This window comes from Scyliorhinus torazame, chromosome 5 (assembly GCF_047496885.1).
Source record: "Scyliorhinus torazame isolate Kashiwa2021f chromosome 5, sScyTor2.1, whole genome shotgun sequence".
NCBI classification, from domain to species: Eukaryota; Metazoa; Chordata; class Chondrichthyes; order Carcharhiniformes; family Scyliorhinidae; genus Scyliorhinus; species Scyliorhinus torazame.
The window spans coordinates 69006354-69023965 of NC_092711.1; the positions used below are offsets into that span (position 1 = coordinate 69006354).

The window sequence follows — 17612 nt, forward strand, 5'->3', positions numbered from 1 at the left end:
CAGCACAGGGCCAGGCCAGTCGGACCAATTGGTCTGTGTCAGTATTTATGCTCCACATGATCCTCCACCCGCCCCTCTACATCTCTGCCATCAGCATTTCCTTCTATTCCTTTCTCCCTCATGTCTGTATCTAGCTTCCCCTTCAATGTATTCATGCTGTTCACCTCAACCACTTGCTGTGGTCGTGAGTTCCACGTTCTCACCACTCGCTGGGTAAGAGGTTTCCCATTGAAATTCCTATTGGATTATTGAACCACTGCATAATCTTAGACTCCCATCAGGTCACCCTTCAGTCTTCTCTTTTATAGAGAAAAGCAATCCCAGCCTTTCCTGAGGGTTAAATGATCTTGGGCCTGGTATTATTTTTGTGAATCTTTGTTGCTCCTTCTCCAGTGTCTCTATTTCCTTTTTCTCAATGGAGATCAGAATGTTGACAGAGCTCCCAGTGTAGTCTAACCCTGGTTCCAAACAAGTTGAACATAACCTCCCTGCTTTTCGATTCTATCCCTCGAGAAAGCAACCCTATAAATGGGCCCCACATGTTAGGAAAGATGTGAAGTTCTCGGAGAGGATGCAGAGGAGATTTACGAGAATGGGAGCAGGGATGAGACTTCAGTGAATTGGAGAGACTGGAGCTGCTGAAATTGTACTTTTTAGATCAGAGTACGTGGAGAGGATGGTTCCACTGGGAGGAATAACTAGAACCCAAGGGCACAGCGTCAGACTAAAGGGACGATCCTTTAAAACAGAGATGAGGAGGAATTTCCTAAGCCAGAGGGTGGTGAATCTGTGGAACTCTGCTGCAGAAGGCTGTGGAGGTCAAGTCACTGAATACCTTTAAGGCAGAGATAGATAGGTTCTTGATTAATAAGGGGATCAAGGGTTATGGGGAAAAGGCAGGAAAATGGGGTTGAGAAAAATATCAGCCATGATTGAATGGCAGAGCAGACTCGATGGGCCGAGCAGCCTAATTCTGCTCCTATGTCTTATGGTCATGAGGTCAGAGAAGGAGGCTATTCAGCGCATCGATTCCCTGTTGCAAATCAGTCAGTTCCATTGCCCTGTTCTATCCCTGTAGCCCTGCAAGTTTAGATCCCTAAATGCCCATTCGGTTTCTGTTTGAAATCTCACATTGTCTTAATTTCCACCCTCCTCACAGGCAGTGAGTTCCAAGTCATTACCATTCGCTGCATCAAAATATTCTCCCTCACATTCCCCCTGCATCTCTTACCCAAAACCTAAAATCTGTGTCCCCCCTCGTCCTCGTCCCTTCAGCTAATGGGAACAGCTTTTCTTTATCCACCTTATCGAAACCTGTTGTAATCTTGTCCACCTCTATCAACTCCCCCTCAACCTCCTTTGCTACAAGGTGAACAACCCCAGTCTGACATCGACCATAAAGAACAAACAGAATATGTTAATATCTGAAATCAATTTGGAATGTTTAATTTCTGTTTTAAAAATCTTGTGAATATATTGTCCTGGACAATAAATGAATTGGAATACTTTCCCTTGGGTGTGTCTGAATGGAATATTTGAATCTGGTATCCACCTAAATTCCAGTGAAAGTCTGGAATGTGTAGATGGGATGAATGAGTTGATCACTTTCTCTTGGAAATATTTACATATAGATCATAGAATTTACAGTGCAGAAGGAGGCTATTTGGCCCATCGAGTCTGCACCGGCTCTTGGAAAGAGCAGCCTACCCAAGGTCAACACCCCCACCCTATCCCCATAACCCAGTAACCCCACCCAACACTAAGGGCAATTTTGGACACTAAGGGCAATTTATCATGGCCAATCCACCTAACCTGCACATCTTTGGACTGTGGGAGGAAACCGGAGCATCCGGAGTAAACCCACGCACACACGGGGAGGATGTGCAGACTCCGCACAGACAGTGACCCAAGCTGGAATCGAACCTGGGACCCTGGAGCTGTGAAGCAGTTGTGCTAGCCACAATGCTATCGTGCTGCCCAAATCCTTGCCCATGAACTTTGTTTTATAGAAGTCCAGCCACTACATAAAATATCAGCACCGTAACAGGGGGAGATCAGAAAGACAGACTTACTTTGGTCTTTTCATCAGCACATCTGAGAGTTAAGAATGTGTGACATGATTTTGGGATACCGGTGTGAGAGTGCAGATGTGATTTGTTACATGTGAAGAACAGCAAGTGTAAATTCATGTTGAAACGGACTGAGGACCGGGTCCCAAACACACACAGCTACTTCAGACACAGCAGGAGATGAAATGGTTAATGTGTCCAAGGGATTGAGACAACATTGTGACATCATCAAGGCAGTGACACACTCCAGAGAGAAACTGACTTTAAAACAATCAATGGAGATGGTGCTTCTACCCAGAATGCAATGGTAATGCTGCTGCACTTTGATACTACTGCTCAGACATTAGACTGTGTCAGCTCGTATTTATACTGAATAAAATCTGACCACTGCCACCAATAAGGGTTCTAACTGTGAATCATTTCAGAGTTTGGGAAAGTGGGGGTGTTAAGGGTCAATACAAATTAGGAGCAGGAGTCGGCCATTCGGCCCCTCGATCCTGCTCCTCCATTCAATTAAATCAGGGCTAATCGGATTGTGGTCTCAACTCCTTTCCTTCCTCCACCCTTTCACTCCCTTGTCAATCAAAAATCTATCAAATTCAGCCTCAAAGCAGATTCAATGCCCTGCCTCCCGCCCTCTGTGGGGAAGAAAGGTTCACAGACCCACAGCCATCAGGGGGCAAAATTATCAGCATCTTAAATGGGAGACCCCTTATTTGTAAATGGTGTCCCCTAGTTCTAGTCTCTGCCACAAGGGGAAACATCCTCTCAGCATTCTCTCTGTCAATTCCTTCCAGGGTCTCATGTGTTTAAATAAGATCATCACTCGTTCTTCTAAATTGCAATGGATCCAGGCCCAACCTGTGAAACCTTTCCTCAAAGGCTAACCCCCCTCATTCCAGGAATCCGGGCAGTCAACCTTCTTTCCAAACCAGGGGCTGGTTGAGCACAGGGCTAAATCGCTGGCTTTTAAAGCAGACCGAGGCAGGCCAGCAGCGCGGGTTCAATTACCATACCAGCCTCCCCGAACAGGCGCCGGAATGTGGCGACTAGGGGCTTTTCACAGTAACTTCATTGAAACCTACTTGTGACAATAAGCAATTTTCATTTTCATTTCTACTGCTGCTAATGCACTTATCTCATTTCTGAAATAAGGAGACCCAAGCTGTACACAGTGCTCGATATATGGTCTCACGAAGGCCCTGTAAAACTGCAGCAAAACATCCCTAATTTTATATTCCATTTCCTTTGCAATAAACAACAATATTCCATGGACCTTCCTAATCACTTGCTGTACCTGCAGACTAACTTGCGATTCCAGGGCACGCCGATCCCTGTTCTGCAATCTCTCTCCATTTAAAAAATATTGTTTTATTTAATACTCCCTGACAAAGTGGACAATTCACATTTTCCAAAGCTATGCTCCATCTGTCAGGTTTTTGCCACTCACTTAACCTATTTGTAGCCTTTGCAGAGTCCTGAAATCCACCTCACAAATTACTGTCCGACCTATCTGAGGCATCAGAAAATGTAGCCGCCATACATTCAATCCCGTCATCCAACACATTCATACAGATTGTAAATGGGTGAGAGCCCAGCACTGATCCTGGTGACATTCCACTTGTCACATCTTACCAAACCAGAAATTACCCATTTATACCTACTGGCTGCTTCCTCCTCGCTAACCAATCCTCTTTCCATGCTGATATGTTGCCCCTACACCATGAGCTCTTATTTTGTGTAATAACCTTTGATGTGACACCTTGGGAAATACATTCTGGAAATCCAGATAAAGCACATCCACAGGTTCCCCTTTATTGACATCCCTTGTTACTTCCTCAAAGAATCTTGATAAATTAGTCATGATTGATTCCCTGAACCTCATTTTCATTTTTAAACAATGTATCAAAAGAAAAATCAAATCTCCTCTACCCCTCTGGCTCCTTTACCAGTTACCTTAGAGGGACTCACTTTCTGTGAAAGAGCTCGGCAACCCCTCTCACCCACTTTCCGGAAAGTGAACAAATTTAATCAGGAAAAGTCCACCAAATTAAAAAAAATTCTGGTTAAAAGTTTATTGACGGAACAGATCATGGTTCAAAAAACTAACAGAAAATTACTTGAGGATCAAAGATAACCAGAGTAACAGGATGTTCACAATGTTCTGGTCCCAAATAGTTTCCCTTGGCTTCTCTGTACCCTGTTGCCGTGACTCCCCGCTTTGGACACAGGGGCACTGAACCCTGGGGTCACATCACCATCAGCCCCTGTCACCCACCCCCCCCACCCCTGATTAGTTGGAGGTCCATTTCCCAGGCAGGCCTCCAGCACCTTCCTGTCTCTATTCGTGCACAGGCTCCTTGATTCTCAGCTAAATTCAACCCTCCGCTCCATCACCTGGCTGTCATTGACACGAGCAATAGAGACAGAAAGGTGCCCGAGGCTCAAATGGGAAGTCAAAATTTGTGGATTAGGACCTCCATAAAGATCAGCAACTTCTTGGAAAAAAAATCGAATTCCCAGTCAACAAATGAAAGAATCACATGGCGGGACTTCCAAGTTTTATGACTTTGAATGCAACAAACAAACAAACTAGAAGCTACTTTAACCTACACATAGAACTTTGCTCTTTTATAATAATAATCTTTATTATTGTCACAACTGGGCTGGCATTAACATTGCAATGAAGTTACTGTGAAAATCCCCTAATCGCCACACTCCGGCGCCTCTTCGGGTACCCGGAGGGAGAATTCAGGATGTCTAATTCACCTAACGAGCACACCTTTATGGGAGGCAACCGGAACACCCAGAGGAAACCCACGCAGACATGGGGAGAACGTGCAGACTCTGCACAAGTGACCCAAATGGGAATAAAACCTGGGACCCAGACGCTGTGAAGCAGCAGTGCTAACCACTGTGCTACCGTACCAAAGTTACACAATCTAAAGTCACACTCCACGATTATAGTTACTCTGCCCTGGAAGTCGATACTGAATTATCTCAGAACCAGTCCAAAGTGATGATTCATTCCCGAGGATTTACTTCCGTTCTTTTCATTTCGCCGTCTGGCAGCCTTTAATCCCAGAACTGTCTTTCACAGGGAAAGATTAGCCAGCTGCCAGAAAACCGAGTGTAGGCACAAACAGGCCATTTTCTGGTAGGCAAGATGTAATGAGCGGTGTGTCACAGGGATCAGTGCTGGAGCATCAACATTTCACAATTCAGATCAATGACTTTGATGATGGGACCAAAGATATGGTCACTTAGTTTGCTGATGTTGCAGGCGAAACGGAAAAGGAGGTGTGTTGCTCGGATAATAGGGGACGGCATCAGAACATTAGTAAAAGTGGATCTCAGATCAGGAATACAAAACATGGAATATGTTTGGGTGAAGCCAAGAAACTGCATGGGGCAGGAAACTTTGGTAAGAGCTGTTACAGGTCACCAAACAGCAGGGGTTGTGTGGGACATGGTATTAATCAGAGTTTAGAGAAACACGTAGCATGGGTAAAACAGTAATGGGTGACTTCAATCTGCATATAGACTGGGTAAACCTAATGGGCACTGATGCTGTGGAGGACAAGTTTCTGGAGTGTGTTAGGGACAGTTATCTACAGCAGTAAGTTGAGGAACCGACTAGAGAACAGGCTCTTGTAGATCTAATATTTTGCAACGATAAAGGGCTAATTGATAATCAGCTGAAAACAACCTTTAGGGATGAGTGACCAGAATATTGAATATGAGGTATTCCAATCTGAAGCCAGGGTATTAAGTTTGAAGGAAATTTTGATGGTAGAAGGGACAAATTAGCTGAGGTGGATTGGTGGGTAAATACATTAAAAGGTGTGACAGTCCACAGGCAATGGATAGACTTTCAATCATTATTACAGTTTACATTCCTTCAAGGCACAAGAACCCCAAAAGGCCAGAGAACCGTGACTACCAGAGGAAGTGAAGTATTGGATAAGATTGAAAGAAAAGGCCGATAAAGTTATCAGAAGTAGGAATAAACCTGAGGATTGGGAGGATTTTTTTTTTTTTTTTTTTTTAATATATTTTATTGAAATTTTTTTCCCCGAGCAACATTTTTCCCGCTTACAAAACAAGCGAAACGATAACAGTAACAAAACAGAAATTTTAAAACTTTTTAACAATAATAATAATATACAAGTAACAAAACCTCATACTCTATTGACCTATACTCAATTGAGCCTCCCCCCACCCCCCTCCCCTCCCCCCTGGGTTGCTGCTGCTGGTCATCCGTCTTCCCTCTAACGTTCCCCTAGGTAGTCGAGAAATGGCTGCCACCGCCTGGTGAACCCTTGAGCCGATCCTCTCAGGGCAAACTTTATCTGCTCCAGTTTAATAAACCCCGCCATATCGTTTACCCAGGTCTCCAGTCCGGGGGGTTTCGCCTCCTTCCACATGAGTAGGATCTTGCGCCGGGCTACGAGGGACGCAAAGGCCACGACATCGGCCTGATTGGGAGGATTTTATAATACAGCAAAGGACCAAGACATTGAGAAAGCGAGGGAGAACAGAATATGAATGTGAACCAGCAAATACATAAACATTTATGTACATTTTTTCACACAAAGAGTGGTGAGCTTGTGGAATTCACTACCACAGGAAGTAGTTGATGCTAAAACTTTGAATACATTCAAGAAGCGGCTGGATACAGCACTTGGGGAGAATGGGATCAAAGGCTATGGGGAGAAAGCAGGATTAGGCTATTGAATTGGATGATCAGCCATGATCGTGATGAATGGCGGAGCAGGCTCGAAGGGCCAATAGGCCTCCTACTGCTCCTATCTTCTATGTATCTATGTAAGTTCCTAATCAGCAGGTTTACCACTATTGTGACATGTTATGAGCCTCTTCCATTGATCTAATGGGATCTTTAACTTTTCTTGTTAGTCACGGTTACATTACTTTTCCTGTTGGAATGAATTTTGTTCCTTAAAGGAATCTATATTTGTTGTATATATGTGTAATAAAAGTCCTAAAATCCCAGAGGACCATAGGCTGCTCTGCCCTTTGACAGAGAGAGAGCTGACTGGTGATGATTTAACCTGAGGGTCAGCACACCTCAGGCGAGGGGCCTAGTTGAGAAAGCGGGGCCTTCATAAATAAACTCAGCCTATACGGGAGTTGAATCCTCACTGTTGGTTTTGCTCTGCACCACAAGCCAGTCGTCCAGCCAACTGCGCTAACCGACCCTGATAAATATGTAATAATTCCTTAAATATTCGGTATTCCCTGTACTAATCAGTTTCCCAGTCCACCTTAGACAACTTGCCCCTCATAGTTTTCTAATGTGAGGAACACCCAGATAAATTAAACAAAATAACCTTGTAACCACCAGGGCCCATCTCCATGGCAATGTGGCATATTTTTGTTTTGTGGGGGGGGGGGGGGGGGGGGGGTTCAAACAGAAACAGAAACTAAATATCTTCAAACTTCCAAACACCCTTTCACTCTGTGATCCTTGTGCAATTTGAAGCCAGGGATTAGCAACAAGGCTCAAAGAGCATCAGCCCACTGGAGGCAAAATGATGAGACCTGCCAGTCCAGCAGAAAGAAACCCTCCAACCATCCCCACTGACCACTTGTCAGAATGAACAAAACGCAGTCCTGGGTGTAGAGCAGAAACAATAACAGCAGAATCCAACCCCTGTAATCAATTGTGAAATTGTTGGTCACAGCAGGTGTGATTAAACATGCAATCCCGTCTCACATTGAGGGGTGGACGGCGTCTCCCCAGTGTGAACTCGCTGGTGTGTCCGCAGGTGAGATAACTGAGTAAATCCCTTCCCACACTGAGAGCAGGTGAATGGCCTTTCTCCAGTGTGAATTTGCACGTGTCTCAATAAGCGGGAAGAATCACTGAATCCTTTCCCACACTTAGAGCAGGTGAAATGCCTCTCCCCAGTGTGAACTCGTTGGTGTTTTCGCAGGGTGGATGAATCACTGAATCTTTTACCACACTGAAGGCAGGTGAATGGCCTCTCCCCTGTGTGAACTCGCTGGTGGTTCCGCAGGGTGGATGAATCATTGAATCTTTTACCACACTGAAGGCAGGTGAATGGCTTCTCCCCAGTGTGAACTCGCTGGTGTGACTGTAGGTGAGATAACTGAGTGAATCCCTTCCAACAGTGAGAGCAGGTGAATGGCCTCTCCCCAGTGTGAACTCGCTGGTGGTTCCGCAGGGTGAATGAATCACTGAATCTTTTACCACACTGAGAGCAGGTGAATGGTTTCTCCCCAGTGTGAACTCGCTGGTGTGTCTGCAGGTGAGATAACTGAGTGAATCCCTTCCCACACACAGAGCAGGTGAATGGCCTCTCCCCAGTGTGAATGCGTCGATGAGTCTCCAGCTCAGATGGGGCTCTGAATCCCTTCGCACAGTCTCCACATTTCCACGGTTTCTTCATGTTTTGGGTCTCCTCTTGTCTCTCAGGTCGGATGCTCAGTTGAACCCTTGTCTACACAGACAACATGTGTACAGTCTCTACCCGCTGTGAATGTTGTTATATTTTTCAGGCTGTGTGTCTGGTTGAAGCTCTTTCCACAGTCAGTTCACCGGAACACACTCACTCGGCTTGTGTGGGTCTCGGTGCTTTTCCAGTGAAACTGATGTTCCAAATCTTAAGAAGAAGACAGTTCGGGTAAATGTTTCTTCTTCTAGATTCAAAGGTCAATTATATTCAGGTTCCAAGGAATCGAGTGACTTTGTCAGATTTGATCGAGATTTCTGTCTGTAATTCCTCTTCGTCTAATATCCTGTAAAAACAATTTACAAAATTCATCACTGTCAGTACAGGATAGAAACTCAGAACAGACAATTCTCGTTTTGGTGGCACATTTTTTCCTCTCTCATTCCCCAAAAGTTGTAAATACTCTCCCTCCATTCTCACTCTGCTGTGTCTAATATTCACCCTCTCTATTCTCCTGAAGGTGCTGATTCAGGCTGATTGACAGATCCATGCTCACAGCTTCCTGTCCAGGAGATCACAGCAAATATGAGCTGCAATTGGCCATTCGGCCCATTGAGGCTGAACCATTCAATGGGATCATTGGCTGATCTACCTCAGCACCGTTTTCCCACACTATCCCCCATATCCCTCGATATCTTCAATCTCTAGAAACCTATCAATCTGTGTCTTGAAACTACTTGATGACTGAATCTCTAGAATCCTCTAGGAGAGAGAATTCCAAAGCTTCACCACATCTTTGAGTAAATAAATCCCTCCTTTCTCTCCATTTACCTGCCAGTTCCCCATAACCCTCGACACCCTCATCAAAATCTGCCTGTGGCTGAGCTGTCTGATATTTGTTACGGGTGCGGGAGCTGCTTTTCCGTAGGTTCTGGTGCCACTCACCTATAATCTGTCACTTATCCTGATTGCCCGGCACTCACCTACCTAATCCTTGAATTAATATTTGTTATCACGTCCCTGGAAGACTTCAGGATTCGGATTGGTAGGATTATGCCGAAAAAAGTCAAGAAATCTGTCGATAAAACAGCGCAGGGGGATTCAGCGGGGGTTGAGCCGCCTTTTCAACATGGCGGCCTGACCCTCAGGAGGTCTCTCGACCCCGCGCTCTCTGGGCCCTGGGGGCAGCGAAAATGATGCCGACAATATCGGTGTTATCAACCAAAGGCGGAGTGTGCTGACTCAATATCTGTGAGCTCCTGAGGACCAGCTGCAAAACTCCATGAAGAGGCTCGATGATCCGGAGGAGAGAATCCTGAACATTCAGCAAGATGCTTCCGTCGAAATTCAATCCTTTGAAAACCAGCAGAGTGGCTGGCGGAGGTCCTGGAGAACCGAGGGTCAGAGAAAGAACATCCGAGTCGTCGGCCTGTCAGAAGGTGTGGAGGGTAAGGCTCCTGCTAGGTTCTTCGAGGACCGACTGCCACGTTTTCTCAAGCTGGATGTGAAGCCTAGGTGTTTCAAATTAGAAAGGGTGCATCGTATCATAAATGGAACCGGTCTGATTAGTAAGTTTGCGATCACACAATTGTTGGTGGAATTGCGGATAGCGATGAGGACTGTCAGAGGATACTGCAGGACATAGATTGGTTGGAGACTTGGGCGGAGAGATGGCAGATTGAGTTTAAACCAGACAATGTGAGGTAATGCATTTTGGAAGGTCTAATGCAGGTGGAAATATACAACAAATGACAGAACCCTTTTGAGTATTGACAGGCAGAGAGATCTGGGTCTACAGGTCCACAGGTCATTGAAAGTGACAACACAGGTGGAGAAGGTAGTCAAGAAGCCATATGGCATGCTTGCCTTCATCGGCCGGGGCATTGAGTATAAAAATTGCCAAGTCATGTAGCAGCTGCATAGAACCTTAGTTAGGCCACACTTGGAATATAGTGTTCAATTCTGGTCGCCACACATACTTTCAGAAGGATGTGGAGGCTTTGGAGAGGGTACAGAAGAGGTTTACCAGGATGTTGCCTATTAGCCTTTTATGGAGTACATTAACTATGAGGAGGGGTTGGATAAACTCAGTTTGTTCTCACTGGAACGACAGAGGTTGAGGGGCGACCTGATAGATGTCTACAAAATTATGAGGGGCATAGACAGTCAGAAGCTTTTTCCCAGGGGTGGAAGAGTCAATTACTAGGAAGCAGACCTTTAAGTTGCGAGGGACAAAGTTTAGAGGAGATGTGCAAGGGAAGCTTTTTGACACAGAGGGTAGTGGGTGCCTGGAACTCGCTGCCGGAGGTGGTGGTGAAAGCAGGTATGATAGTAACGTTTAAGGGGCATCTCGATAAATACATGAATAGGATGGGAATAAAGTAATATGGACCCCGGAAGAGTAGAAGGTTTTAAGTTAGATGGGCTGCATTTTCAGCACAGGTGTGGGAAGGCCGAAGGGCCTGTTCCTGTGCTGTACATTTCTTTGTACTTTGTTTGTTCTATCCAACCTCTCTTCATAACTCAAAATGTTCCATCCCAGGCAACATCCTGGTGAATCTCCTCTGCACCACCAGTTCAATCATATCCTTCCTCTAATGTGGTGACCAGAACTGCTCACAGTAATGCCCCATATATCATTTTCTCCACCCTATTAACCTGCCCTTCCACATTCACAGATCTTTGGACAAACACATCAAGGTCCCTTTGTTCCTCAGAACATCCCAGTGTCACGCTGTCCATTGAATATTTTGTTCTCACATTATCCGTTCCAAAATGTGTCACCTCACACTTTTTAGGGTTAAATTTCATTTGCCACTTATCCGCCCATTTGACCAACCCATCAACATCTTCCTGTAACCTAAGACACTCAACCTCACTGTTAACCACCCGGCTAATCTTTGTGTCATCCACAAAGCAATGATCCTACCCCCCACATAGTCATCCATGTTGTTTGTATCAATGCTGAATAATAGGGGACCCAGCACAGATCCCTGTGGTATGCCACTGGTCACTGGCTTCCAGTCACTAAAACAGTCATCACCCTCTGTCTCCTACATCTAAGTCAATTTTGAATCCACCTGATCAATTTCAAGTCTCTCATGTGGGATTGTGTCAAAGGCTTTGCTGAAATCCATGGAAACTATATCAACTGCACTACCCCCATCGACACACCTGGTCACATGCTCAAAAAAGTCAATCAAATTTGTTAGGCATGACCTCCCTCTGACAAAGTCATGCTGACTATTCCTGATCAAACCTCTCCAAGTGGAGATAGAGTCCATCAGAATTTTCTCCAATAGTTTCCGTACCAGTGACTTGAGACTCACTGGTCTGCAGTTCCCTGGCTTATCTCTACAACCTTCTTAAACAGTGGGACCACATTAGCTGTTCTTGAGTCCCCTGGCAACTCCCCTCGTGGCCAGAGAGGAATTAAAACTTTCGGTCAGAGCCCCTGCAATCTCCTCCCTCACCTCCCACAGCATTCTGGGAAACAATTCATCCAGATCTAGTAATCTAATAATCTTATGGGCGGCACGGTAGCACAGTGGTTAGCACTGCTGCTTCACAGCAGCAAGGACCTAGGTTCGATTCCCAGCTTAGGTCACTGTCTGTGCGGAGTCTGCACGTTCTCCCTGTGTCTGCATGGGTTTCTTCTGGCTGCGCCGGTTTCCTCCCACAAGTCCCGAAAGACGAGCTTGTTCGTGAATTGGACATTCTAAATTCTCCCCGAGTACCCGAACAGGCGCCGGAATGTGGCGACTACAGGATTTTCACAATAACTGGCAGTGTTTATGTAAGCGTACTTATGACAATAATAAAGATTATTATGAATGGGCCGAAGGGTCTCTTTCCGTGCTGTAAAACTCTATGATTCTAAAGATAGAGGTGGCAGAGGGAGGGAATAAATGAGAGGGACTTTATAGAGAAACTGCCAAAGCCACAACATTCACCAGCTCTGAGGACACACCTTAGCTCCCTTTCCAATCTGAAAGCAGCCTGAGCTGGATTTACATTCCCCTTAATTGATCATTGCTGGGTGATAATCCTGTACTTCCTCACCTCACACCACTGTGACAGCACCTTCACTACACAGACTGCAGCAACTGACCAAACATCACCTTCCCAGTTATTCCTGAAAACACCGCCTTCCCAACCTGGCCCCTTGCCTGAGGTGCGGTGATCCTCAGGTCACATCACCGCCGGTCAGCTCTCTCCCGGGACCAGACCCTGGTTCACAGCCGCCATCTTGGGAAAGCAGAGCGCATGCGCTGGCGTCTTGGTGACGCAACAGCTAGTGGGCGGGACCTGAAGGTTTCTGTTCCCAGCCGGGTCCTAGTGCCGGTCTTCACATTTGGCGGGCAACAGGTTTTTAAAAGGTTCCACCCACGCCTGGGCTGAAGCTGATGTTTGTGGCCTGGAGGTGTCTCTTGATTACGTAGACATTCAGTGTGAGAGGTTGCAGCCTCTATATAGCAACCTGAAGAGAGTGAGACAGCTTTGATTACAATTCGTGGTCCTTTCCAGTCCATTATCAGAATGTTTGTGTGATATTTTCTTAACCTCTGGGTGATCTTTCTTTATTTAAAATACATTTCAGCATCAGGCTTACTGGTGATTTTTAAAGGAAAGGTTATTTATTATCACACTATTTCCCTGGATGTTTGAACATCTCAGTCTCTCGTCTCTTTCACACTCACTGACACATACACAGAAATTAGGTACAGGTCAAGTTGAAGCTGTAATGATGAAAATGGAATGTAGACTGCAATCTTTATATCTCTGCAGGTCTGTTGTCTTCTTGTTGAGCTGATCCTTTAGTTGGAGTGAAGGGTTTTTAGAAACAGATAATTCTCATGAGGCTCTGAAGCTTCTTGTAGATGAATAGCCAGGAGGTTGGTTCTCAGGTGGCCTTGGAAGCTGGAATACGTTCAGTACTGTGGCTGCACTGGGAGACATTCAGCTTTGCTCGTTCAGCTGGTTCCTGGTGCTCCAGATGCTTCTCACACACACATTTGCTTTGTTCAGGGTTTATTATACTGCATCCCTGACAATTAACTGCAGGGTTAAAACTCAGACCCAGAACACCCAGATACAATAGCAGTTTACGATGCTCACTCTGCCTCAATTCGAGCTCATTCTCCAGTGATTCTCCTGTGTTCAATATGACACTTGGAGATCAACAGTCCAGAGATTTCATATTCCTCAAGTGCTGGTTCATCCTGACACAACGAGACATTTAAACTTCACAGGTGGCTGCAACGTTTCCTTATTCAGATCCGTGTTTAACTAAATATTGGTCACAGAATTGAATATTACCCACAGTTTAATGTCCATAATAACCTGTTAAGTTGCAATCAGTTTGGCAGAGTTTGTGGATCTTACAGTCTATAGTATCCTTCTGCCGAACGTGACATCTTGAATCTACTCTTGGGTCTGGATAAAACAGTGCATTGTAGCTGGGTGGGATAGGTGGCACGGTAGCACAGTGGGTAGCACTGTTGCTTCACAGCTCCAGCGTCCCAGGTTTGATTCCCAGCTTGGGTCCCTGTCAGTGTGGAGTCTGCACGTTCTCCCCGTGTCTGCGTGAGTTTCCTCCGGGTGCTCCAGTTTCCTCCCACAATTCCTGAAACGTGCTGTTAGGTAATATGGACATTCTGAATTCTCCCTCTGTGTACCCAAACAGGCACCGGAATGTGGCAATTAGGGGCTTTTCACAGTAACTGGCAGTTTAAAAAAATATATATATTTTTTATTCTCCTTTTTCACATTTTCTCCCAAATTTACACCCACCAACAATAAACAATAATCAGTAACAAATATGTCAATCCCCATATCAATAACAAGGATCCCATCCTCCCACCAAACCCCAAACCACCAAAGCCCGCATGTTCACACAAACAAATGACAAAAAGGAATTAGGGATCGCCCATAGTCACCATTATCCCACACAGCCCCCCTCCCCCAACCCTCCCACCCACCCTCCCCAACTAATGTTTGATGTTATCCAGTTCTTGAAAGTGCATAATGAATAATGCCCATGAATTGTAGAACCCCTCCATCCTTCCCCTCAGTTCAAATGTAACCTTCTGAAGAGTCAAGAATTCCAACAGGTCCCCCCGCCATGCCAGGGCACAGGGTGGGGAGGTTGCTCTCCAACCTATCAGGATCCGTCTTCAGGCGATCAACGAGGTGAAGGCTACAGCATCTGCCTCCGCACCCGTTTCCAACCCTGGCTGGTCCAACACCCCGAATATGGCCTCCCGGGGGCCCGGGTCCAGTTTCACGTGCACCACTTTAGAAATTATCCTAAAAACTTCCTTCCAGTAATCCTCTAGCTTTGGACAGGACCAAAACATATGAACGTCATTAGTGCCACCCCCCCACCCCCCCCACCCCCACCCACCCGCAACGTTCACACACATCTTCTACTCCTTCAAAGAATCGGCTCATCCTCAGCCTCGTGAGGTGTGCTCTGTATACCACCTTCAGCTGCATCAGCCCCAACCTCGCGCACGAAATGGAGGCATTCACTCTCCGGAGCACCTCACACCAGAACCCCTCCTCCATATCCTCTCCCAACTCTTCCTCCCACTTTGCTTTGATCCCTTCCAGTGCTGCCTTTTCCTCGTCCAAAATAGCTCCGTAAACTGCCGACACTACCCCCTTCTCCAGTCCCCCTGTCGTCAGCACCTCCTCCAGCAATGTGGAGGCCGGCTCCACCGGGAAACTCTGTATCTCCTTTCTGGCAAAATCTCGAACCTGCATGTATTTAAACATTTCCCCCTGCTGCAGCCCATACTTCGCTTCCAGCTCCTTCAATCCTGCAAACCGACCCCTAAGAAACAAATCTTTTAGTGTCTTAATCCCCTTCTCCTCCCATTTCCGAAAATTTCCATCCCACTTCCCTGGCTCAAATCTCAGGTTCCCCCAAATCAGCATCTCCCTTGACCCTGCCCCCAACCCGAAGTGTTGGCGAAACTGTCTCCAAATTCTCAATGAAGCTATTATTACCGGACTCCCTGAGTATTTCCCCAGGGCCATCGGGAGTGGCGCTGTTGCCAGTGCTTTCAATCCCGACCCCCTGCACAAACTCTCCTCCATTCTGACCCACTGGGAATCAAACCCTCTCACCCAGCTCTGCACCTTCTCCACATTCGCCACCCAGTAGTAATACATCAGGTTTGGAAGACCCAAACCCCCTGCCTGCCTTCCCCTCTGTAGCAGCACCTTTCTAACTCTGGCCACCTTCCCTCCCCATATGAACGACGTAATCCTTCCCTCAATCTCTCTGAAAAAAGCCTTTAACAGGAAAATCGGCAGGCATTGAAAAATAAACAGAAATCGTGGCAACACGTTCATTTTAACCGCCTGTACCCGACCCGCCAGCGACAGAGGGAGACCATCCCAACTTGCCAGATCAGCTTTCACTCTCCCCACCACTCCCGGGCAACCTGCACCCCCAGGTACCTAAAGTGAGTCCCTGCCCTACGGAATGGCAGCTCCCCCACCCCCGGCTGAGACACCACAAAATACTCACTCTTATCTAGATTTAGTTTGTACCCCGAGAAAGACCCAAACACTCGAAGCAGCTCCAATATTCTCCCCATCGACACACTCGGATCCGACACGTATAACAGCAAGCCATCGGCATATAAGGACACCCTATGCTCTATCCACCCCCCCCCGCACTATTCCTTTCTATACCCTCAAACCTCTTAATGCGATGGCCAACGGCAGAATCGCAAGTGTGAACAGCAGGGGGGACATAGGACATCCCTGCCTAGTCCCACGGTGGAGAGAAAAGTATCTCGAGCTGAAGTTGTTTGTGCGGACACTCGCCCTCGGCTCCTTATATAGTAGCTTTACCCAGTTCACAAATCTTGGTCCAATCCCAAACCGCTCCAGAACTGCCATCAAGTACCCCCATTTTACCCGGTCAAACGCCTTCTCAGCGTCCAATGCCACAACCACCTCTGTTTCCTTCCCCTCTGCCGGTACCATAACAACGTTCAATACCCTTCTAATGTTTGAAAAGAGCTGCCTCCCTCTCACGAACCCCGTCTGATCTTCACCTATCACCTTCGGGAGGCACTCCTACAGCCTACCCGCCAGTAACTTTGCCAATACTTTTGCGTCCACATTCAGAAGCGATATGGGTCTATACGACCCACACCCCGTTGGATGCTTTTCTTTTTTTAGCAACAGGGAAATCGACGCCTGCCCCAAAGTTTGTGGCAACACCCCCTTCCCTATCGCCTCTTCAAACATCCCCACCATCAGGAGTGCCAGCTTATCATTGAAGTTTTCATAATATTCCACCGGAAACCCATCCGGCGCTGCCACCTTCCTTTATCTCCTGCTCCACTATCGCTCCTTCTAATGTAGCCCTGTCCCCCTCCCCTAACCTCGGGTACTCCAACCCATCTAGAAATTCCTGCATCTCACAGTCTCTCCCAGGTGGCTCTGACCTGTACAACCTCTCATAAAATTCCTCAAAAACCTTGTTAATCAGATCCAGAGCCACCACCAACTTCTCTGCCCTATCCCTCACCTAAATAATTTCCCTTGCTGCTGCATCCCTCCGGAGCTGACCTGCTAACATATCCTTATCTCCATGTTCGTAAATTGCACCCATGCTCATCTCAGTTGGCGCACCACCTTCCTGGTGGATAGTCGGTCAAAGCTTGCCTGGAGTTCCTTCCTCTTTTCCAGCTTTACTGGGTCCCCACCTTCTGCATAACTCCTATCTACCTCCAACATCTCATCTATTACCCTCTGCCGCTCCAACCTCTCCTCTTTGTCCACACTGGCCTTAAACAAAATCACCTCCCCTCTCACCACCACCTTTAGAGCCTCCCAGACAACTGCCTTCGACACCTCATCCGTGCAGTTGAAACCTACATATTCCTCAATTACCTTTTTTCAATTTTGTCACAGAACACTTGGTCCCCCAAAATTTCCACATCTAATTTCCACCCCGGCCTCTGCGCTGCCCCCTTCTCCAGCACCATAGCCACCCAATGCGGAGCATGATCTGACACTGCAATTGCCGAGTATTCCGACCCCTTAACCCCAGCCAGCAAAGCCTTCCCCACCACGAAAA

The 17612-nt window shown here is 46.6% G+C and overlaps 2 protein-coding genes across 6 annotated transcripts in view; both read right to left on the reverse strand.

The window, feature by feature from the left end:
• The window catches only part of LOC140418280 (uncharacterized), a 57287-nt gene extending 44627 nt beyond the window's left edge, over positions 1-12660 (reverse strand). Inside the window, exon 1 of the mRNA XM_072501742.1 lies at positions 12569-12660. The gene's annotated coding sequence lies outside the window, so the exon portion shown is untranslated. The remainder of the gene's footprint in view (positions 1-12568) is intronic.
• The window catches only part of LOC140418286 (uncharacterized), a 44203-nt gene continuing 32879 nt past the window's right edge, over positions 6289-17612 (reverse strand). For 2 of the 5 annotated variants that reach the window (XM_072501755.1, XM_072501758.1), the window contains exon 2: positions 6289-8852. In XM_072501755.1, the coding sequence (XP_072357856.1) occupies positions 7784-8503 (720 nt within the window). In that variant the 5' untranslated portion in view covers positions 8504-8852 and the 3' untranslated portion in view covers positions 6289-7783. Of the gene's footprint in view, positions 8853-9493; positions 10275-12627; positions 12777-17612 lie in introns of those variants that run through there. The other 3 variants (XM_072501754.1, XM_072501753.1, XM_072501756.1) reach the window with 3 other exon arrangements.